A 23886-nucleotide genomic window follows, 5' to 3' on the forward strand; every position below is an offset into this window, starting at 1 on the left:
CCAGACCACACCCAAGTGAATGTTTATTGGTCAATAAATGAACATGTTTTAGGTACTGGTGTGGAACATGTTTTAGGTACAATTAATTGACAATTAATTGAACACATACACACATGGATATGATGGCGGCAGGTAGCCTAGCGGTTAGAGCGTTAATCCAGTAACCGAAAGGTTGCTAGTTGGAATCTTTGTGCCGACAAGCTGAAAAATCTGTCAATGTGACCTTGAGCAAGGAACTTAACCCTAATTGTTCCAGTGTTGCCGTTGATAATCACATTGATTGTACTCCATAAATGATGGTGTTTTGTCATAGAGTAAGCCCTTAATTCACGTGTGTGTAACTCATTCCACAGAGGGCTGAGGGTCTTCGGGGTTTCCGTCCTCCGCTGTACTTGATTGATGAATTAAGGTCACTCATTAGTAAGTAACTCCCCTCACCCGGTTGTCTAGGTCTTAATTAAAAAGAAAACCCCAAAACCAGCAGAAACTAGGCCCTCCATGGCATGAGTTTGACACCCCTGACTTAATTGATTCCCTTCTCTGACAAGAGGCCTCTTCATGTACTAACTCCCATCCCAGGCATGTTCTGACTAAGACCTGCTGGTTGATATGGCAGTATGAGATATCTGATGAACCATTGAGTGGTGCAGAAGCTAAGAGAGAGTGTAGTGTGTGTGTGGCTTTTTTTAATACTTTTCTGTGCCAGTAGACAACCAAGTACAATCTGATTTAATTGCATACTCTAATCTTCTGCACTTGACCTGACATTACATAGAACCTTTATATACTCAAAAATAAATAAATGTAACATGCAACAATTTCAATTACAGTTCATATGAGGAAATCAGTCAATTGAAATACATTCGTTAGACCCTAATCTATGGACATGACTGGGCAGGGGTGCAGCCATGTTGGGGCTGGGAGGGCATAGGCCCACCTACTTGGCAGCCATACCCACCCACTGGGGAGCCAGGCCTAGTCAATCAGACTGAGTTTTTCTACAAAAGGGCTTTATTACAGCCAGAAATACTCCTCACCCGCCCTCAGAAGCACCAAGCCCCCCTCCCCCCACCCGCCCTCAGACGATCCCGCAGGTGAAGAAGCTGGATGTGGAGGTCCTGGGCTGGTCTGCAGTTGTGAGGATGGTTGGACGTACTGCCAAAATTCTCTAAAACAATGTTGGAGGCAGATTATGGTAAGGAATCGAACATTCATATCTCTGGCAATAGCTCTGGTGAACATTCCTGCAGTCAGCATGCCAATTGCACGCTCCATCAAAACTTGAGACATCTGTGGTATTGTGTTGTGTGACAAAAACTGCACATTTCCGGCGCCGACCGAGATGGCCGCCTCGCTTCACGTTCATTGGAAAATATGCAGTATTTTGTTTTTTTATGTGTTATTTCTTACATTGGTACCCCAGGTGATCTTAGGTTTCATTACATACAGTCGGGAGGAACTACTGAATATACGATTAACGTCAACTAACCATCGTTCCTACCAGGAATATGACTTTCCCGAAACGGATCCAGTGTTTTGCCTTCCACCCAATACAATGGATCTGATCCCAGCCGGCGACCCTACGCGACGCCGTAAAAGGGGCAAACGTAGCGGTCTCCTGGTCAGGCTTCGGTGACGGGCACATCGCGCTCCACTCCCTAGCATACTACTCGCCAATGTCCAGTCTCTTGACAATAAGGTTGATGAAATCCGAGCACGGGTAACATTCCAGAGAGACATCAGGGATTGCAACGTGCTCTGCTTCACGGAAACATGGCTAACTCAAGAGACGCTAACGGAGTCGGTGCAGCCAGCTGGTTTCTTCACGCATCGCGCCGACAGAAACAAACATCTTTCTGGTAAGAAGAGGGGCGGGGGGGTATGCCTTATGATTAACGAGACGTGGTGTGATCATCATAACAACACACAGGAACTCAAGTCATTCTGTTCACCTGATCTAGAACTCCTCACAATCAAATGTCGACCGCATTATCTACCAAGGGAATTCTCTTCGATCATAATCACAGCCGTATATATTCCCCCCCAAGCAGACACATCGATGGCCCTGAACGAACTCTATCTGACTCTTTGTAAACTGGAAACCACACACCCTGAGGCTGCATTCATCGTAGCTGGGGATTTTAACAAGGCTAATCTAAAAACAAAACTCCCTAAATTCTATCAGCATATCGATTGTGCTACCAGGGCTGGTAAAACCCTGGATCATTGTTATACTAACTTCCGCGACGCATATAAGGCCCTCCCCGCCCTCCTTTCGGAAAAGCTGACCACGACTCCATTTTGTTGATTCCAGCCTACAAACAGAAACTAAAACAACAAGCTCCCGCGCTCAGGTCTGTTCAACGCTGGTCCGACCAATCTGATTCCACGTTTCAAGACTGCTTCGATCACGCGGATTGGAATATGTTCCGCATTGCGTCCAACAACAACATTGAAGAATATGCTGATTCGGTGAGCGAGTTCATTAGGAAGTGCATTGACGATGTCGTACCCACAGCAACGATTAAAACATTCCCAAACCAGAAACCGTGGATTGACGGCAGCATTCGCGTGAAACTGAAAGTGCGAACCACTGCTTTTAACCAGGGCAAGGTGACCGGAAACGTGACCGAATACACACAGTGTAGCTATTCTCTCCGCAAGGCTATCAAACAGGCTAAGTCCCAGTACAGAGACAAACTAGAGTCGCAATTCAACAGCTCAGACACAAGAGGTATGTGGCAGGGTCTACAGTCTATCACGGATTACAAAAAGAAAACCAGCCCCGTCGCGGACCAGGATGTCTTGCTCCCAGACAGGCTAAATAACTTTTTTGCCCGCTTTGAGGACAATACAGTGCCACTGACACGGCCCGCTACCAAAACCTGCGGGCTCTCCTTCACTGCAGCCGAGGTGAGTAAAACATTTAAACGTGTTAACCCTCGCAAGGCTGCAGGCCCAGACGGCATTCCCAGCCGCGTCCTCAGAGCATGCGCAGACCAGCTGGCTGGTGTGTTTACGGACATATTCAATCAATCCTTATCCCAGTCTGCTGTTCCCACATGCTTCAAGAGGGCCACCATTGTTCCTGTTCCCAAGAAAGCTAAGGTAACTGAGCTAAACGACTACCGCCCCGTAGCACTCACTTCCGTCATCATGAAGTGCTTTGAGAGACTAGTCAAGGACCATATCACCTCCACCCTACCGGACACCCTAGACCCACTCCAATTTGCTTACCGACCCAATAGGTCCACAGACGACGCAATCGCAACCACACTGCACACTGCCCTAACCCATCTGGACAAGAGGAATACCTATGTGAGAATGCTGTTCATCGACTACAGCTCAGCATTTAACACCATAGTACCCTCCAAACTCGTCATCAAGCTCGAGACCCTGGGTCTCGACCCCGCCCTGTGCAACTGGGTCCTGGACTTCCTGACGGGCCGCCCCCAGGTGGTGAGGGTAGGTAACAACATCTCCACCCCGCTGATCCTCAACACTGGGGCCCCACAAGGGTGCGTTCTGAGCCCTCTCCTGTACTCCCTGTTCACCCACGACTGCGTGGCCATGCACGCCTCCAACTCAATCATCAAGTTTGCGGATGACACTACAGTGGTAGGCTTGATTACCAACAACGACGAGACGGCCTACAGGGAGGAGGTGAGGGCCCTCGGAGTGTGGTGTCAGGAAAATAACCTCACACTCAACGTCAACAAAACAAAGGAGATGATTGTGGACTTCAGGAAACAGCAGAGGGAGCACCCCCCTATCCACATCGACGGGTCAGTAGTGGAGAAGGTGGAAAGTTTTAAGTTCCTCGGTGTACACATCACGGACAAACTGAATTGGTCCACCCACACAGACAGCGTTGTGAAGAAGGCGCAGCAGCGCCTCTTCAACCTCAGGAGGCTGAAGAAATTCGGCTTGTCACCAAAAGCACTCACAAACTTCTACAGATGCACAATCGAGAGCATCCTGTCGGGCTTTATCACTGCCTGGTACGGCAACTGCTCCGCCCACAACCGTAAGGCTCTCCAGAGGGTAGTGAGGTCTGCAGAACGCATCACCGGGGGCAAACTACCTGCCCTCCAGGACACCTACACCACCCGATGTCACAGGAAGGCCATAAAGATCATCAAGGACAACAACCACCCAAGCCACTGCCTGTTCACCCCGCTATCATCCAGAAGGCGAGGTCAGTACAGGTGCATCAAAGCAGGGACCGAGAGACTGAAAAACAGCTTCTATCTCAAGGCCATCAGACTGTTAAACAGCCACCACTAACATTTAGCGGCCGCTGCCAACATACTGACTCAACTCCAGCCACTTTAAAAATGGGAATTGATGGAAATTATGTAAAAATGTACCACTAGCCACTTTAAACAATGCCACTTAATATAATGTTTACATACCCTACATTACCCATCTCATATGTATATGTATATACTGTACTCTATATCATCTACTGCATCTTGCCATCTTTATGTAATACATGTACCACTAGCCACTTTAAACTATGCCACTTTATGTTTGCATACCCTACAGTACTCATCTCATATGTATATACCGTACTCTATACCATCTACTGCATCTTGCCTATGCCGTTCTGTACCATCACTCATTCATATATCTTTATGTACATATTCTTTATCCCTTTACACTTGCGTGTATAAGGTAGTAGTTGTGGAATTGTTAGGTTAGATTACTTGTTGTTATTACTGCATTGTCGGAACTAGAAGCACAAGCATTTCGCTACACTCGCATTAACATCTGCTAACCATGTGTATGTGACTAATAAAATTTGATTTGATTTGATTTTGACATTTTAAAGTGGCCTTTTATTGTCCCCAGCACAAGTTGCACCAGTGTAATGATCATACTGTTTAATCAACTTCTTAATATTCCACACCTGTCAGGTGGATGGATTATTTTGGCAAAGGAGAAATGCTCACTAACAGGGATGTAATGTAAAGAAATTCTTACACAAAATTTGAGATAAATAAGATTTTTGTGCAAATGGAACATTTCAAGGAATATTTATGAACTCATGAAACATGGTATCAACACTTTACACATCGTATATATATTTTTGTTCAGTGTGTTTTTCATAAGGCCAGGTAATCCTGTTTCAGTCTGTTTCCTTTAGTTTGGTACCCAATTAATACAACCTTGGTGCTGTAGAGGTAGCTGTTACAGGTGTGAATAGGAGCCACCTTTCCAACATGGCCGGTATCCAGGGGTCATTGGCTGTTGTTGATCAATGCTGTCATTCCCTCAATCAAGCATCAAGCCAGGATTCCTTTGTCATGACAAGTCAGCTTGGAGCGCTGTGTGAAAACCTGTGTCAGGAGAATGGGAACACAGTGTCTATCGATCAGAGACAGGGGCTGAAATATCATTGCACAATACCCTTGAGGCGGGGAGGGACAACCTTGGAGCTTTGTGGGTGATAAGAAGGTACCTAGTGACCACAGGGGACATAGTCTCCTCCACAACCATATCCAAAGTGTATAAGATTTTTTGTTATTAGCTACTTCAGGGATGCTGGTGTCAGATCATTACTACCTCTACCGTTGTGCACTTGAGCAAGGCATTTAACCCAAAAAATAGCTTTCTATCTACGGACGCTGTACCATGGCTAACCCTCTGCCTTTTGAAGAAAAATTCCTTTCTAACCAAACAGTATCTGTATCTCATTCTGGTCTATTCCCTCTCTGCCTCCCCAGGCGTTTGGCCAGGCATACTCCAACCAGCGTAAGGTGGCGGAGGATGGCGAGATCAACGAGGAGTCGCTGCTGCAGGAGTCAGCGTCAAAGGAGGCCTTCTACATGGGCCAGCTGCTGGAGCTGCAGACGGATCTGAAGCTGAGCCGCTCCGTGGCGTCCAACGCGTCCAACGAGAGCGAGAGGCTCAACACCGTGCTTCAGGAGCACAAAGAGGTAGAGACTTTTGTCTACTGATGTCACTCTCTCACACCTCTGACTAGTGTCATGCTGTAATACATTTTGAGCTGTAGTATGGTATTTGGGTCAAAAGTGGATTTTTTTTTTTTACAGAATAATTAGTATTTCTCTTTTTTTTCTCCACTTTTGATCCAAAAACCGTGCTACAGCTAAAGCTGTATTACACTTTTTGTGTTCCCATGAGTGTTACATATGCACTTTCAGTTTTTTTTTGCAATATATAATTGTTAAAAATGTGATTGTTATAAGATTGTTAAATTTAGTCATTCAGTGCACCCATGAATGTAAACAAAAAACTGAGTGTTATGTAAAGAAATGAATAATAAAATATGATTAAATGCATGGTCTCAAATATTTAGGTTTTAGGTTTTTAGGTTTTATTTATTCGCACCAAAGAAAAGAAGTGAAAGACAAAACAGTACAGATTTTTAAAAAAATGTAAAAATGGTGTGCAGGTGAGGTTAAAAGCCCAAAATGGCAACAAAAAAAAGTTTGTTCAATCAGTTAAACAAAGCATATTAATTATAATTGTACATGATATACAATTGGTCTAAAATATTCAACATCTATGAGGTCAGAAGTTACATTTTAATGATTTTTTTTCCTTCACTTTTCACTGCAATTTATGTTAGGGAAATAAAAACCATGTGAAATGTCTCTTATCGGCTGAGCTTCTCTCTGCATTTTTTAGACAACAAAATAATGTCATAGTTTTTTTTACATAAAAAATACTGGTTGTATGTATGACTTTTCTCACTTAAACATGTTTTACAGGCGACTGCTTGTGCACCCATGTGAAAACTTGACTTTCAATCTTAAGTATTGAAATAAAATATTAATAAAGTTTCCGATAATTCACATTTTTTATTGTTTTGTAGCAGTTGTATGATGTCACACCCTGTCAGATCAGCATCGTAATGTGATTTGATCCAAAATTGTGACTTTTTTCGGTTGCACCAAACGATAATCATTAAGGACATTTTTCCAGACAAAAGTATTTAAAGTATTTAAAAGCTTTCTGCATAAACTGTCTTACCCATATAGCAGTATAGTGGTATAGACCTTACAAAATCATGCTAGTATAATATTTGTTGATCATTTTATTATGATTTAAGATGTTTTATTAACATTTATCTACATTACCTTTGCCTTCGGACGGTTGCTCCTAATCCCATTTTTTTTTTTTTTACTTCAGAGCACCAAAAGTAACCATTTTTTTTCTTCACATTTAACCATTAACTCTTTTAGAACTCATATAAAAGAGAAAAGTCAAAATTACATTATGTAGAATTTGTAAACATTAGTTCTTGACTTTGGAAAATATTTCATTTGGACACCAACATTTACACGTCATTGGCCCTTTTACATGTTTTCCTGTGTAGGCTACTGTGAATCCACAAAATGAGGTTATGTACTCAATTTAGCCTACAGCCTACTGTAATGTCACACATTGAGATATTATTTGTAGATTAACATGAGGTGCATCTTGCTACCCTGCTGATAGGGACCAGCTGTTTGGTGTCAAACTCTGTGTGAGGTACAGTAGCGGTCACAGGGTCACTCTAAAGGGCGGATAGGGGTCATGCAGAGAGTGACTGTGTGGAATGTGTGTGGAGTGTGTGTGCAAGCGTACGTGCCTGTGTTTGTGCGCTTGGTGCATGCCTGTGTGTGTGGGGGGGGCTACGTACATGTGCTTGTCAGCAGAGGCAGAGGGGTTCAGGCCGGGGTCAGACGCCGCTGTGGACATGACCCCATTGTGGAGGGCAAATCCGGGGCTAAGCTAGGGAATAAGAAAAATGCCCTGAGCTCGGCACATGTGCATCCCTGAGTGAGCCAGGCTGCTCTCTCATCACACAGTACAGAACAAACTGTGCCCTCCCAGCCCGGGGGTGGCAGCAGTTCATTCACTAGTTAGATTAGATGCTTCACACACTGTTGGCAGGACCCGCTGGGGTCGCACAGTCACTGTTTGTGTCTGCTCACTTGTCATTCCAAGCATTCCAAAAATGTGAGTTCAGTTATTGTGAATAAAAATTTTGTAAAATATTTACACTACCGTTCAAAAGTTTGGGGTCACTTAAAAATGTCCTTATTTTTGAAACAAAAGCACATTTTTCATCCATTAAAATAACATAAAATTGATCAGAAATACAGTGTAGACATTGTTAATGTTGTAAATGACTATTGTAGCTGGAAACGGCAGATTTTTAATGGAATATCTACATAGGCGTACAGAGGCCCATTATCAGCAACCATCACTCCTGTGTTCCAATGGCACATTGTGTTAGCTAATCCAAGTTTATAATTTTAAAAGGCTAATTGATCATTAGAAAACCCTTTTGCAATTATGTTAGCAGAGCTGAAAACTGGTGTGCTGATTAAAGAAGAAATAAAACTGGCCTTCTTTAGACTTGTTGAGTATCTGGAGCATCAGAATTTGTGGGTTCGATTACAGGCTCAAAATGGCCAGAAACAAAGCACGTTCTTCTGAAACTCGTCAGTCTATTCTTGTTCTGAGAAATGAAGGCTATTCCATGTGAGAAATTGCCAAGAAACTGAAGATCTCGTACAACGCTGTGTACTACTTCCTTCACAGAACAGCCCTAACCCTAACTGGCACTAACCAGAATAGAAAGAGGAGTGGGAGGCCCCGGTGCACAACTGAGCAAGAGGACAAGTACGTTAGAGTGTCTAGTTCGAGAAACAGACACCTCACAAGTCCTCAACTGGCAGCTTCATTAAATAGTACCCGCAAAACACCAGTCTCAACATCAACAGTGAAGAGGAGACTCCGGGATGCTGGTCTTCTAGGCAGAGTTGCAAAGAAAAGGCAATTTCTCAGACTGGCCAATAAAAATAAAAGATTAAGATGGGCAAAAGAACACAGACACTGGACAGAGGAACTCTGCCTAGAAGGCCAGCATCCCGGAGTCTCCTCTTCACTGTGAGGCGTCTGTTTCTCGAACTAGACACTCTAATGTACTTGTCCTCTTGCTCAGTTGTGCACCGGGGCCTCCCACTCCTCTTTCTATTCTGGTTAGAGCCAGTTTGCGCTGTTCTGTGAAGGGTAGTACACAGTGTTTTTGTACAAAACATTTACTTTATTTTTATTATTTTATTTTATTTTGGGGTCTTATTTTGGGGACTAAAATAACCAGGAATTCAGCTAAAATGAATTTCATTTAGGAAATGAATTTAATGAAGAGACATGATTGTGTCTCAATGTAATCAAGGTAGGAAATTATTGTTATTTTGAAATATAATCACTTTTTGGGCTTAGTTGTCGTCAATTTGCTGTGAACAAATTATTAGAATTATGTTCTGGCCCCCCTACCATCCACTCTGACAAAAATCAGCCCACGGCTGTATCTAGTTGCCTGTTTGTGATATCTTTACTAGGCCTAATTGAATAAACCTTGTAAAATGTCTCTTGCTTTTACAATAAACCTTGTAAAACTTCTCACGTGCACCTGTTTCATGTGCACCTGTCACCTGTTTGCTCCGTGACCTGGGTGGCCCTTGGCTCTTTGATGATTTGCTGATTAGCCTGTTGCCTTGCTGTGTGGGTCTCCTTAGCCTGTGTGGTGCATATTAATTAGAAGACAGTCTCTTTTTAATGTGCTGGAGCCACACAAGGGGCTTAATTTGTCTCTAACTGGATCTAATCAACTGGTTTAATGTGGATCCCAAACAGATTCTAAAGATGTAGGATCTTAATTTGATCTCTCTTTTTTTTCATCCTGTTGCTGCAGGATTAATTAAGATCCTACATGTTTATCTCCTAAAATCAAAGGAATGTACAGAAAAATGATAGAGACTAAGTTAGTAGTAGGTTCTGTGTGTTTTACTGTTTGTATTTAAAATAGGCTCTGGCCTACCGCTAGTAGTTAACCTGCATTGTTTAAATTAATACTGGCCCTGATGTAGAGTGGGACACAGGGCTACAGTATTGGCCTTTCCCAAAGCGGTTGTGTTGTGTGAGTGTTTGGTGGTGCACTGGCCATGCCCTGATCCTGTGGTGGTGTTGAGACAGTAATCATTGGCCAGTAATTCCCCGGACTTAATGGACAGCTCAGTCCTAATGCCCTGCTTTGTGGGGAATATATAATGAGACAACACCACCCATTAGCAAACCACAGTGGTCACGTACAGTGAATCAATAATGTCACAGATTTAGAGTTTGTTAATTAGCTGTTTGTGTTTTGCCTATGGTCCATATTGGAATATCGGTATTTCCATTGTCACAAGTGTAGCGGTAGAGCTGCATAAGGATCTGCAGCAACGCTGTACTTTCAAGTACAATGCTGTACAGTGTGTCATGACATGGAGATCAAGTGTCAAATAAAATGCTGCTACAGGCTTGAATACAGAAACAGCAGCATGTACAATTGACTGTACATTGAATTGACCTTCCATTTCTCAGTCCATTTCCCTGAGTCCTGCTGTTCCTCCGGTGACTGAAGATGTGGTCAGTCAGGTACTGGAGGGTCCATGTCTGTCCCAAGACCATCTGTCTCCTCTAGGGCTGGGAATTTCAAGAGACCTCACAGTATAATATTTTCACTATACTTAGATGCCAATACGATATGTATTACGATTCCCACAATTCTCACTATTCTATATGCATTGCAATTCAATACTGCGATTTTATTGCGATTTTATGTTCCAAACATATTGCTCACTAAATGTCTGCTGCAGAGAGACCATGAGAAAACGAGTTGTAATTAGTCAGGGAAATAAATAGCTGAAAACATGTTGGCTCACTATTTAAAACCATGAGAAAACGAGTTGTAATTAGTCAGTTGTAACGGTTCTCCTCTTCCTCTTCATCCGAAGAGGAGGAGCATGGATTGAACCAAGACGCAGCGTGATACTTAGACATGATATTTATTTAGACACGACAAAACAACTAAGACAAAAAACGAACTATACTTGATTAACTACAAAACAACAAACGACGTAGACGCACCTGAACATAAGAACTTACATATAACGAAGAACGCATGAAACAAGAACAGACTACATAAACCGAAAAAACAAAAACAAACCGACAACAGTCCCGTGTGGCGCAACGACAGACACAGGAGACAACCACCCACAACAAACAATGTGAAACAACCTACCTTAATATGACTCTCAATTAGAGGAAACGCCAAACACCTGCCTCTAATTGAGAGCCATACCAGGCAACCCTTAAACAAACATAGAAACAGAAAACATAGACTGCCCACCCAAACTCACGTCCTGACCAACTAACACATACAAAACTAACAGAAAACAGGTCAGGAACGTGACATCAGGGAAATAAATTGCTGAAAACATGTTGTCTCACTATTTAAAACCATGAGAAAACGAGTTGTAATTAGTCAGGGAAGTAAATTGCTGAAAACATGTTGGCTCACTATTTAAAACTAAGTTTTGGTGCAAGTACAGCCAACTTTTATTTTGTATTTTTCTTTACAATTTGATACTTGAAGCCAAATATCGATATAATATCATCCAAACATAACTGTATCGATATTTTATCCCATCACTAGTCTCTTCTCCTGGTGAGGCTCTGGCCAGGGTCCCACTGTTCACCCCATATCTAAAACCCAGAGTCTGGGTCAGCACTTCAGTGTAGGGCAGGCTAGGAGCCACTAAGCAACTTTATTGAGGAGAGGGGAAATAAGAAGCCCTGAATAGATACTGTATGAGGGGCTATGGAGGACTAAAACCTGTTCATCATTTATGGTGTAAATATAGGCTAACATGCGTGTACATGCATGCACACACATTCTGTACACACACACACACACACACACACACACACACACACACACACACACACACACATACACACACACACACACACAATGTACTAGCTGCAACCCAAACCAATTTGAATTTAGTAATGCAATTCTATTGGCTGGTGTTTGAGTTATGACTCAGTGTAAATTATGTTAAATGTTTGATAATGTGTGTCCAGCCATGTAAAGCCAGAATCTGAGGCTGCTGTACTGTAAATCCATACAAATTTATAGTACCCGTAACCAATGCTCTTAGGATTCACAACTCCTCTTCAGGAAATTGCATTGTGTGTGTTTGTGTGTGTGTACACATTTTTACCAAAAGACCTCTCAAGAATAGTAAACCAACAAAAATTCAGAGAAGTGCGGACATTTTGATGGTACTCATTTAGGAGTTATCGTTAGGGTTATGGTTATGGTTAGGGTAAAAGTTAGGGGTAAGGGAAAATAGGTTTTTGAATGGGAATCAATTGTTGGTCCCCAAAAGGTATAGTAAGACATAGCTGTGTGCGTGTGTGTGTGTGTGTGTGTGTGTGTGTGTGTGTGTGTGTGTGTGTGTGTGTGTGTGTGTGTGTGTGTGTGTGTGTGTGTGTGTGTGTGTGTGTGTGTGTGTGTGTGTGTGTGTGTGTGTGTGTGTGTGTGTGTGTGTGTGTAACTGTAATAAAGCTGTGCATATTGAAATTATGTTATTTTCTTACTTCTTCTTCTTCTTGATATTTAGATTAACATGAAAACGTTGCTGAGACTCAGCTTCCTTCCTTCTAACCCATTTCCCAGATTTATGACATTACCAGAATTTCTCCTACCTAATATATCATCTGATCCACCACAGCATGTTCAGATCTCTATGGCTGCTGCCTCCATTCTCTGTGATTGGCCCGAAGGAATGATCTTGCAGAGAATGAGAGTGCTGACTCTTTGCTTACAACTCAGAGGGCCAATTTGTTTCATAGAGTGTCAGGCTGATCCCGTCTCTGAACTGAACTCTGGACTGCCTCATAATCATCACATCGGAGGAGATACTGTGTGTGTGTGTGTGTGTGTGTGTGTGTGTGTGTGTGTGTGTGTGTGTGTGTGTGTGTGTGTGTGTGTGTGTGTGTGTGTGTGTGTGTGTGTGTGTGTGTGTGTGTGTGTGTGTGTGTGTGTGTGTGTGTGTGTGTGTGTGTGTGTGTGTGTGTGTGTGTCCTGTTTAGAGTTGGTGCATTAAAAAGAGGCGAGAGGCCAGGTATCTGGACTGGACTTATAGAGCAAAGACATCTATTATTACTGCATTCAGAGGGTTCAGAACATGCAGCAAAGTGACACTAATTCACATACTATGAGTGCTGATGCATGCCATACTGTTCTAGTTCATGTTTTTGACACATAGATACTGTAAGTATTATAATGACATCATATTGTAACTACCGAGTATAGACAGGTTGGCAGCTAGCAGGTGATCTACACAGTCAGTGCAAACTATTATATGTTATATAAACATGTATTGTGAATGTATATACAGTATATTATACAGTGCCTTCAGAAAGTATTCACACCAGATGACCATTTCCACATCTTGTTGTGTACAACCTGAATTTAAAATGGATTCAATTGATATTTTGTGTCTACACACAATACCCCATAATGTCAAAGTCAAAATATGTTTTTAGCAATTTTTATAAATTAATTAAAAATGAAATGCTGAAATGCCTTGATTCAATAATTATTCAGCCCCTTTGTTATGGCCAGCGGTGAAGTAATGCAGTACAGTTCGTTACCGCGTCTCGACAAAATAATTTGTGGGGGTACGCTGTACCAGTAAAACATGACCCTATCACAATAATTAAAACAAAATGTCAAGAAAACTGTAGGCTATTACAACACTTTTTATCATAACCTCATGTCAGAGGCATGAAAATGTATTGAATGTACTTGAAAACAGCTGGTATAGCCTACGCTCCAAAGTGTGATGTGGTTCGATGAGAACACTAAGCTTCAAGTAAATTTTATGATATTACCAAAATTATATAACCTAATTAGCCTACTCCTGTCTATACAGAAATACATCAAATCATTACACCAGAAAGCATGATTTGGACACAGAGGATCATTAACTTATTGGAATATGATTTTTTTTTTTTTATCGCAATGCCTAATTTGGGCAGCGCGCGCGGCAAATACCAAATACAAGATTGTTGAGTATAGAGGCCCAGCCAGGTATATCGCAATACTTAAAAATACAATCACTGGAAAACAACATTTCTAAAGAAAATGGCTATTGCTGTAAAGAGAAGACAATGAAAAAACTCTAATCTCTCTTTTAGTTATCAAAATTCTCAACTTTATTGAGCGAACAGTAGGCCTATAGCCTCGGCAAAAATCTGATATCAACTTTGGAGGGGACAAGTACATTACATTTTCTCAAGTGCAATTCCTGAGGGGGATACCAAAAGTAGTGCTGTAACACACAGCCTATGTTGTAATATGTTAAATGTATATTGAGGAACCATAATTACTACTACTGGATAATTGATAGGTAGTTAAATGAAGGGTTGTCCCAACTTGTTCAAATGTTTAAATAGTTATAATACTAGTAAAAATAATAGTTATACCAGTGTTCCTTATCAGTCCAGTATGTATTTACAACCAGCAATACCAAGAAAGGCCAGTAGGTTGCAATGCTACTGTACACTGTGTATGGGTGCAGTTTTCGTAAATACAATGAACATGGTGCGATCTCATCTAAAAGAACCTCCATTGAGAACCCTCACAAAGTTGGTCTCCGTATTGAATTTACCTTTTAATTAGACTTTTTCTGATACATTATTATAGTCATTAAATATCTGCCACTGGCCTGAGTCTTCTACAATAGCTTTATAAGAACAAAAGGCTCAAAATAAGTACAGTTCTAAAAGCGAAATAACTACTTCAATGAATAACTCAAATAAATCAACCAAAATGTCCTTCTAAAATACATATTTACTGTTCAGTCAGTGTCTCAACTCTTCAAACAGCAGCTATGGACAAGTATGTCACACAAAGTACTCCATTTTAAATAAAATAACATAAAATAAATAATTAGTAACTGTACTGTCATGTACTAAAAACTGAAAACTACTAAACAAAAGAACAAATATCATACTATACACCAGGGGTTCTCATGGTTCCGTGGACCCCCAGGGGTCCCTGGTGTAATTGCAAGGTGTCCGTGAAATAAAAAAGTGTAATGAACGTATTCAGCACAAGGATTCCAGTAACTTTACATATAATATAGAGGGGTGGAGGTCCCTGAGGACCACTCAAAACCTTGCCCGCTTTGCTCAAAATATGCAGGGGTTCCAGTACCAGAAAAAGGTTGAGAACCACTGCTATGCACACTACTGAACAAATCAAATCAAATGTATTTATACAGCCCTTCTTACATCAGCTGATATCTCAAAGTGCTGTACAAAAACCCAGCCTAAAACCCCAAACAGCAAGCAATGCAGGTGTAGAAGCACGGTGGCTAGGAAAAACTCCCTAGAAAGGCCAAAACCTAGGAAGAAACCTAGAGAGGAACCAGGCTATGAGGGGTGGCCAGTCCTCTTCTGGCTGTGCCGGGTGGAGATTATAACAGAACATGGCCAAGATGTTCAAATGTTCATAAATGACCAGCATGGTCAAATAATAATAATCACAGTAGTTGTCGAGGGTGCAGCAAGTCAGCACCTCAGGAGTAAATGTCAGTTGGTTTTTCGTAGACGATCATTAAGAGTATCTCTACCGCTCTCTACCGCTGAACAAAAGAACCGAACATATGTTTGCGGGTTTCAATGGATCTAACAAATTGCTGGCAGATATTTTCCCTCTTGAGATTGTCCAGCCTATCTTTATGTACATTACAGACAACTATGCCGTTCAGTCTCTCTTGGTCCATCCTGGCCCGTAACCAAGTCTTCAACCTGCGGAGTGCACTGAAACTCCTCTTAGCCTCACATGAAGACACTGGCACCACAAACAAAATTCTGATCAGCACCTCAACTTGGTCAACCCCCGCACCTCAACTGGAACCCTCCTGAGGACATCTGCTGCCAACTCCCCCGTGAGAAGCGCTCTTTCCAACTTTTGCAGGATGTTTAGACTGTCCTGGTCAAAACGGTCGCCAAACTGAACCTCCACACCATCCAACACTTTAAAAAATTCTGCCCTATAGTGATCCACTGCTTTGCCAGCAAATCGTCTTGAGTGTGACTCAATGGATTCAATGGAGTCAATCAATGTTGTTGCTTTGTCATTTCTCTTGCCACTAAGAGATGACCGCACACAGTCGACTGCAGCCTGCATACCAGAGACAGTCTGAGTTTTCTTCTGCAGTGAAATGTTTAGACATTCAAGCTCTCCAAGAACAGCAGAGGCAAGTGTGAACCCAAACAGTCTTGCCTTTGCTGAAGTGCTCGAATAAGCCACTGGCAGTTGAAGCTATCTTGGATGCAGTTTTTGCCATCTCCTCTAGGCTGCTTAGTACCCGCTCATGCTGCCCTAGCACAGGTCTAAAAGCAGTATTCCACACAGTCCACCTTGTTGAACATAGGGGTTTCAGGGTGGTCAAATTTGTATCTTTGGACGGCAATTAATTCAAACCTGCTCTTAAACTTTCCTGACTGGGCATGGAGAACACCTAACTGACGGACCCAAGCAAGGGAGTCCCGGATCAGTGGGGAGGCTGAGCAGGCAGCCTGTGTAATCAGATTTCCACAATGCAAATAGAGGGCTAATGGCTGCTGCCTCCTCACAATTACCTGTGCACCTGTGTATTTTCCTGCCATGTCCGAGGCACCATCGTAACTCTGCCCACGTAAGGCAGACATGGGCAAATCAACAACACATCAGTTGCCACTTTCGTAATGCCCTCGCCTGTTGTTTCCTACACCCTGTATAGCCCAATAAACTCCTCGTGAGGGACAAGGTCATGGTCAACATAACGCAGACAGACACTCTCCTGTTCAGCACCAGAGACATCTTGAGTATCATCAACAATTGCTGAAAATTGTACAATCGGAAGAAACTTAATCTCAGCTGCAATGCCTTGAATGACTGTATTGGCCATGATGTTCAGAATTTCTTTCTGTGCTTTGAGGCCTGGGTACATTGTGGTACGCTCTGTTAACCAATTCAGTAAAATGGGATCATCCTCTTTTGCCCTAAGTTTCAAAAGCTGGTATAAATTCCCACTGTCATTCGTGTGGCCTCTAAAGGCTTGTCCCTGTCTTACTACATGCCTCACTGAACTAACAATTTTCATCAAGCAATGCCTTGCATCCTCCTGCTGTTTACCCCACGCGCTGGATAACTGGACACTGGTTGGATTTAGTTGGTGTGCTGTTACAGTTACAAAGTGGCGGTGGGTTTGGCAGTTTTGATGTGCTGTGAATTTTTCAATGGCTTTTCTCCAGTTCCTAAATCCTGCACTAATGAAGGCAGCATCCGCTATTTGGCCAAAAGATGGCTGGCTTGAAAACCTGTCACGACTTCCGCCGAAGTCGGTCCCTCTCCTTGTTCGGGCGGTGTTCGGCGGTCGGTGTCACCGGTCTTCTAGCCATCGCCGATCCACCTTTCATTTTCCATTTGTTTTGTCTTGTCTTCCCACACACCTAGTTCCAATTCCATAATTACATGTTGTGTATTTAACCCTCTGTTTCCCCCATGTCCTCTTCCGGAATTGTTGATTGCAAGAGTTTGTGCACGTTATGTCTGGCGTGTGAAGGGTTTTTTCCCATTGTATATATTTATTGTTTTTGTTCACGGTGATTTGTATTATTAAACTGTGCTGTTGTAACACAGTCTTTGCTCTCCTGTGCACTTCTCTGCCGCCAGTACGCACTCATTACAAAACCCTTGGCTACAGTGAAAACACAACACTCCTTTTATTGATGGATTATAATGTAGCCAGGGGAAATCACGAAACCATTTCTCTTGAAATGTCAACACTCTGTTGGCAAGAGTTTGCGGTTCTATAAATTGTGGGTATGGCTGATATGGTTTTGTGCCATCACTGAGGTAACTGGACAATGCTGTGCCACTGTCCCCTATACTGGTGCTGCTGGCAACAAGGGTGACACCTGATCCTGCCGTGGCTGTGACACTGTCCTCTGAAGTCTCTCTCCCTGGCCATTTCCCTTTCACCACCCTCACTGACTCACAGTCTGTCTCCTAGAAAATAAATAAGGTGTTTGCCATACTCCTAACTACCGGTACCCAAAACTACACAATTAATCACAACAGCAATACCATTGCCTTAAAAAATCTTAGTTCAGTCACCAGTTTAAGTGGTGTGGGGGTATCCATGGCATTGTCCAATTATGTCCCTATTTTACAAGTCCAAAAAAGAGAGAACCTTTCATAATGTTGCCAAACAGACTCAACAAACTTACCTGAGACGCCCTGTCTCTGCCAGTCTGTCCCTGCCTATCTGTCCCCAGCTCTGCAGTCTGTGTGTCATCTGATGCCTGCTCTGCCTAATGACACATTTGAAACATGTCCATTAGTATTTCACTTCTTTCTTATGAACATTTTATCAACTACTATATGAGATATTAGGCTACTAGGGTTCTTACTTAGCGTTTTACTGTACTGTACTAAAAAATGTTCTTATGTCCATCTTTTTAATTTTTTCTGCCATTTTTCTATCTGGCTGGCTGGCTACACACACACACAGTGTGCAGGTTATTTACAGTAGGAGATGTCTATCATCTATTATTATTCTATAATGGGCTTCAATCTACAAGGTAGCTAGCTAGTCAGCTAGCAAATGTGAAACGGATTGCGGTGACAAGGGTTGACAGCTGAATGAGTTCACCATTTACACAACGTATGCTGCAACTTTTTGAAATGTTTATATAGTTTATGCTTTCGTTTTATATTGGCTGGCTTTCCACAATAGCTGAATTTGCTGAGCTAGCAAGCACCAATTCCGTTTCTGTGGTGTATGCTATAACCTTTGCTGTCGTCAGTTTACTCCAAGATCGGCACACAGGTGCTTCAAAGTCCCGTAGCGACAATTTAGCTTTTGCAAGGAGACCAGAGAGTGTAGTTCTGTTCAGTTTGGAGATCAGTTTATCACTAACCTTGTCACAGGGACTTCGAAGCACTACAGAGGGGGGGGGGGGGGGGGGGCAGTGGATCAAACCATTGTGAGGCAAAGGGCGGGAGGTCGCAATCTTTTGAAACTTAAAAACACGCTATTAAGTGTCAATAATCAGCACAAGTGCTTTCATTGCGTATTATTAATATTACTGAAATTACATAGCTTTGTTTACAGTGATATATTGGGGGGGACAAATCATATTTTTCCCAGGAAGTCCTCTCTGGGATTTCCGCCTATGCCTATAGCCAATTTTAGGATATTGGCACCAGCGTAGAGAGCATCGGCCATATCTCCGGTGGATGCGCATATTTACTATTTTATCATTGTTGGGTCAGTGCCACTTGAAAGTTTGTTTTTGGACAATAATTTCCTCCCCCAGGTTAGATGGACGTCATATAGTATTCGAGTCTCCCCTTCTCGTTGGCCTATTATATGGATCAGACAACGTTGTTTTTATTCTGTTTGTCAAAAGTTCCTTCTTTGACCTCGTGGGTGGAATGTTATTCATATTTTTCATAATTTCATAATTAATAAATATATATATATTTTTACAACGAAAATCCGGTGTTTGTTTCTATGTTAAACAGTTTTGTATTATTTCAGTTTTCTGTGATGTCTATAAAGTGTAATATTTGGATGCAAACAAAAAAGGTAATACATTTCAACTCTATATCTGACATGGTACAGGTGTCTTCTTTTTTAAGTCCATAACCATGTGTGTGAGGTGTATACTTTTGTTTCAAAGTAGATTTGTTTAAGACTACCAATAATCACTCTATGTGACCCTGATTTAGCCCAGTGTAGTAAAAGGTTAAAAAAAATACTCTGCAAATGTGTCCAGTCATATAAAGTGTAGTAGAATTGCATGAAATATGTTTATAAAATGTCAAATTCTTCCCTTGCAAGGAAAGGATAAGAAACGTATCTGCTATAGCCTACTGAAGGGCTACTCTACGTTAAGATTTCCCTTCACTGGAACTAATGAGCTGAGACCGAAACCACGAAAAACAGCCCCAGACAATTATTCCTCCTCCACCAAACTTTACAGTTGGCACTGTGCATTGGGGCAGGTAGCATTCTCCTGGCATCCGCCAAACCCATAATCGTCCGTTAGACTGCCAGATGGTGAAGCGTGATTCATCACTCCAGAGAACACGTTTCCACTGCTCCAGAGTCCAATGGCGGCGAGCTTTACACCACTGTAGCCGACGCTTGGCACTGCGCATGGTGATCTTAGGCTTGTGTGCGGCTGCTGGGCCATGGAAACCCATTTCTTGTTTCTCCCGACGAATAGTTCTTGTGCTGACGTTAGTTCCAGAGGCAGTTTGGAACTCGTTAGTGAGTGTTGCAACTGAGTGCTTCAGCACTCGGCGGTCCTGTTCTGTGAGCTTGTGTGGCCTACCACTTCCCAGCTGAGCCGTCATTGCTCCTAGCCGTTCCCAATTTACAATAACAGCACTTTCAGTTGACCGGGGCAGCTCTAGCAGGGCAGAAATTTGACGAACTGACTTGTTGGAAAGGTGGCATCCTATGACGTTGTCACATTGTAAGTCACTGAGCTCTTCAGTAAGGCCATTCTACTGCCAGTGTTTGTCTATAGCGATTGCATGGCTGTGTGCTCAATTTTACACACCTGTCAGCAATGGGTGTGGCTGAAATAGCCAAATCCACTAATTTGAAGGGGTGTATACAGTTGAAGTTGTTTACATACATACACTTAAGTTGTAGTCATTAAAACTCATTTTTCAACCACTCCACACATTTCTTGTTAACAAACTATAGTTTTGGCAAGTCGGTTAGGACATCTACTTTGTGCATGACACAAGTAATTTTTCCAACAATTGTTTACAGTTGTTTACAGTCACTTATAATTCACTATCACAATTCCAGTGGGTCAGAAGTTTACATACACTAAGTTGACTGTGCCTTTAAACAGCTTGGGAAATTCCAGAAAATGATGTCATGGCTTTAGAAGCTTCTGATAGGCTAATTTACATCATTTGAGTCAATTGGAGGTGTGCCTGTGGATGTATTTCAAGGCCTACCTTCAAACTCAGTGCCTCTTTGCTTGACATCATGGGAAAATCAAAATAAATCAGCCAAGACCTCAGAAAGAAGAAAATTGTAGACCTCCACAAGTCTGGTTCATCATTGGGAGCGATTTCCAAACGCCTGTAGGTACCACATTCATCTGTATAAACAATAGTACGCAAGTATAAACTCCATGGGACCACGCAGCCGTCATTCCGCTTAGGAAGGAGACGCGTTCTGTCTCCTAGAGATGAACGTACTTTGGTGCGAAAAGTGCAAATCAATCCCAGAACAAGAGCAAAGTACCTTGTGAAGATGCTGGAGGAAACAGGTACAAAAGTATCTATATCCACAGTAAAACGAGTCCTATATCGACAGGGGGAGGCTTGCAAGCCGAAGAACACCATCCCAACCGTGAAGCACGGGGGTGGCAGCATCATGTTGTGGGGGTGCTTTGCTGCAGGAGGGATGTGCACTTCACAAAATAGATAGCATCATGAGGCAGGAAAATGATGTTTATATATTGAAGTAACATCTCAAGACATCAATCAGGAAGTTAAAGCTTGGTCGCAAATGGGTCTTCCAAATGGACAATGACCCCAAGCATACTTCCATAGTTGTGGCAAAATGGCTTAAGGACAACAAAGTCAAGGTATTGGAGTGGCCATCACAAAGCCCTGACCTCAATCCTATAGAAAATTTGTGGGCAGAACTAAAAAAGTGTGTGCGAGCAATGAGGCCTACAAATCTGACTCAGTTACATCAGCTCTGTCAGGAGGAATGGGCCAAAATTCAGCAAACATATTGTGGGAAGCTTGTGGAAGGCTACCCTGAACGTTTGACCCATGTTAAACAATTTAAAGGCAATGCTACCAAATACTTATTAAGTGTATGGAAACTTCTGACCCACTGGGAATGTGATGAAAGAAATAAAAGCTGAAATAAATAATTCTCTCTATTATTCTGACATTTCACATTCTTAAAATAAAGTGGTGATCCTAACTAACCTAAGGCAGGGAATTTTTTACTAGGATTAAATGTCAGGAATTGTGTAAAGCTAAGGTGTATGTCAACTTCCGACTTCAACTAAGTATTCACACCCCTGACTGGAAAATGGCTGTCTAGCAATGATCAACAACCATCTTGACAGAGCTTGAATAATTTTTTAAAGAATAATGTGCAATTATTGTACAATACAGCTGTCCAAAGCTCTTAGAGACTTAACCAGAAAGACTCACTGCTGTAATTGTTGCCAAACGGTGATTCTAACATGTATTGGGGTGTGAATTCTTAAGTAAATGAGATATTTCTCTATTTCATTTTCAATACATTAGCCAAAAAGGGTTTTTACTTGTTTTCAAAATGTGGAATAAGTCAAGGGGTTTGAATACTTTCTGAAGACACTGTATATATTGATCTGTTGAATTGCTTGCAGATTATGACCCGACAGTCCTTCTCTTTCCTTCCCAGAGTAATGAGATGCTGGAGCTGCAGCGGAGCAGAATGAGAGAGGAAATCAGGGAGTATAAATTCAGAGAGGCGCGACTCCTACAGGACTACACTGAGCTGGAGGAGGAGAACATCACCCTGCAAAAACTAGTGTCCACCCTCAAACAGAACCAGGTCAGCATCAACACCATTACTTTTGATGGTTTACTGCACGCCAGTGGAGGCTGGTGGGGGACGCTATAGGTGGACGGGCTCATTGTAATGGCTGGAATGAAATTAATGGAACGGAGTCAAACATGTGGTTTCCAAATGTTTGATTTGTTTGATACTGTTTATATTCAGAACCACATTCCTGTAAAGATTAGAGAGGATCTCATTTTAAATACTGTTGAAGTAAGATGGCTACAGGTTCATCTGCCACAAGCCCATTCTTGTGGGAAGCTGCTATAGACCACCAACTGCTAACAGTCAGTATCTGGAAAACATGTGTGAAATGCCTGATAATGTATGTGATATCAACAGAGGTATTTTTTATGGGTGATTTTAAATATTGACTGGCTTTCATCAAGCTGCCCACTCAAGAAAAAGCTTCAAACTGCAACCAGTGCCTGCAACATGGCTCAGGGCTCAGTTAACCAACCAGACTATCTACAAACAGCACAGTAATGAAATCATCAACATGCATTGATCACATCTTTATTAATGCTGCAGAAATGTGCTTGAAAGCAGTATCCAGATCCATCGGATGTAGTGATCACAATATAGTAGCCATATCTAGGAAAAACAAAGTTCCAAAGGCTGGGCCTAATATAGTGTATAAGAGGTCATACAATACATTTTGTAGCGATTCCTATGTTGTTGATGTAAAGAATATTTGTTGGTGTGTAATGAGGAGCAAACAGACGTTGTACTTGACACATTTGTGAAATTGCTTATTCCAGTTACTAATAAGCATGCACCCTTTAAGAAAATGACTGTAAGAACGGTTAAATCCCTGTGGATTGATGAGGAATTGAAAAATGGTATGGTTGAGAGGGATTAGAGGGATGAGGCAAAAGGAATGGCAAATAACCGATTGGCAAACATACTGCAAATTGAGAAATCATGTGACTAAACTGAATAAAAAGAAGAAGAAACTTCACTATGAAACCAAGATAAATTACAAAGAATGATAGTAAAAATCATTAATTGAATCAGATGGCTCATTCATCACAAAACCGACTGATATTGCCAACTACTTTAATAATTGTTTAATTGGCAAGATTAGCAAACTTAGGCATGACATGGCAGCAACAAACTGACACTGACACTACACATCCGCTGACACTACACATCCAAGTACTATATATCTGACCAAATTTTGAAAGACAATAATTTTTGAATTTGCTTTGAATTGACAACAGACTTTCAGCATGCTTATAGGGAAGGACATTCAACAAGCACAGGAACTTTTTTGTCATTTTTTTTATCTGACCTTAAACCTACTTACAATGTACTTTACTTGACCCTATCCTCTTTCTGTGTCCTTTGTGTCCTTTCTGTCTGACTG

General features: G+C 41.9%; 1 protein-coding gene across 6 annotated transcripts in view; it reads left to right on the top strand.

Moving 5' to 3' along the window:
- Window positions 1-23886, top strand: part of LOC129862380 (protein bicaudal D homolog 1-like) — a 79503-nt gene that overhangs the window by 42952 nt on the left and 12665 nt on the right. For all 6 annotated transcript variants that reach the window (XM_055933985.1, XM_055933980.1, XM_055933983.1 and 3 more), the window contains exons 3-4: window positions 5730-5942; window positions 22359-22511. In XM_055933985.1, coding sequence (XP_055789960.1) covers window positions 5730-5942; window positions 22359-22511 — 366 coding nt within the window. The remainder of the gene's footprint in view (window positions 1-5729; window positions 5943-22358; window positions 22512-23886) is intronic.

The sequence above is a fragment of the Salvelinus fontinalis genome, chromosome 9 (genome assembly GCF_029448725.1).
Source record: "Salvelinus fontinalis isolate EN_2023a chromosome 9, ASM2944872v1, whole genome shotgun sequence".
Lineage (NCBI taxonomy): Eukaryota > Metazoa > Chordata > Actinopteri > Salmoniformes > Salmonidae > Salvelinus > Salvelinus fontinalis.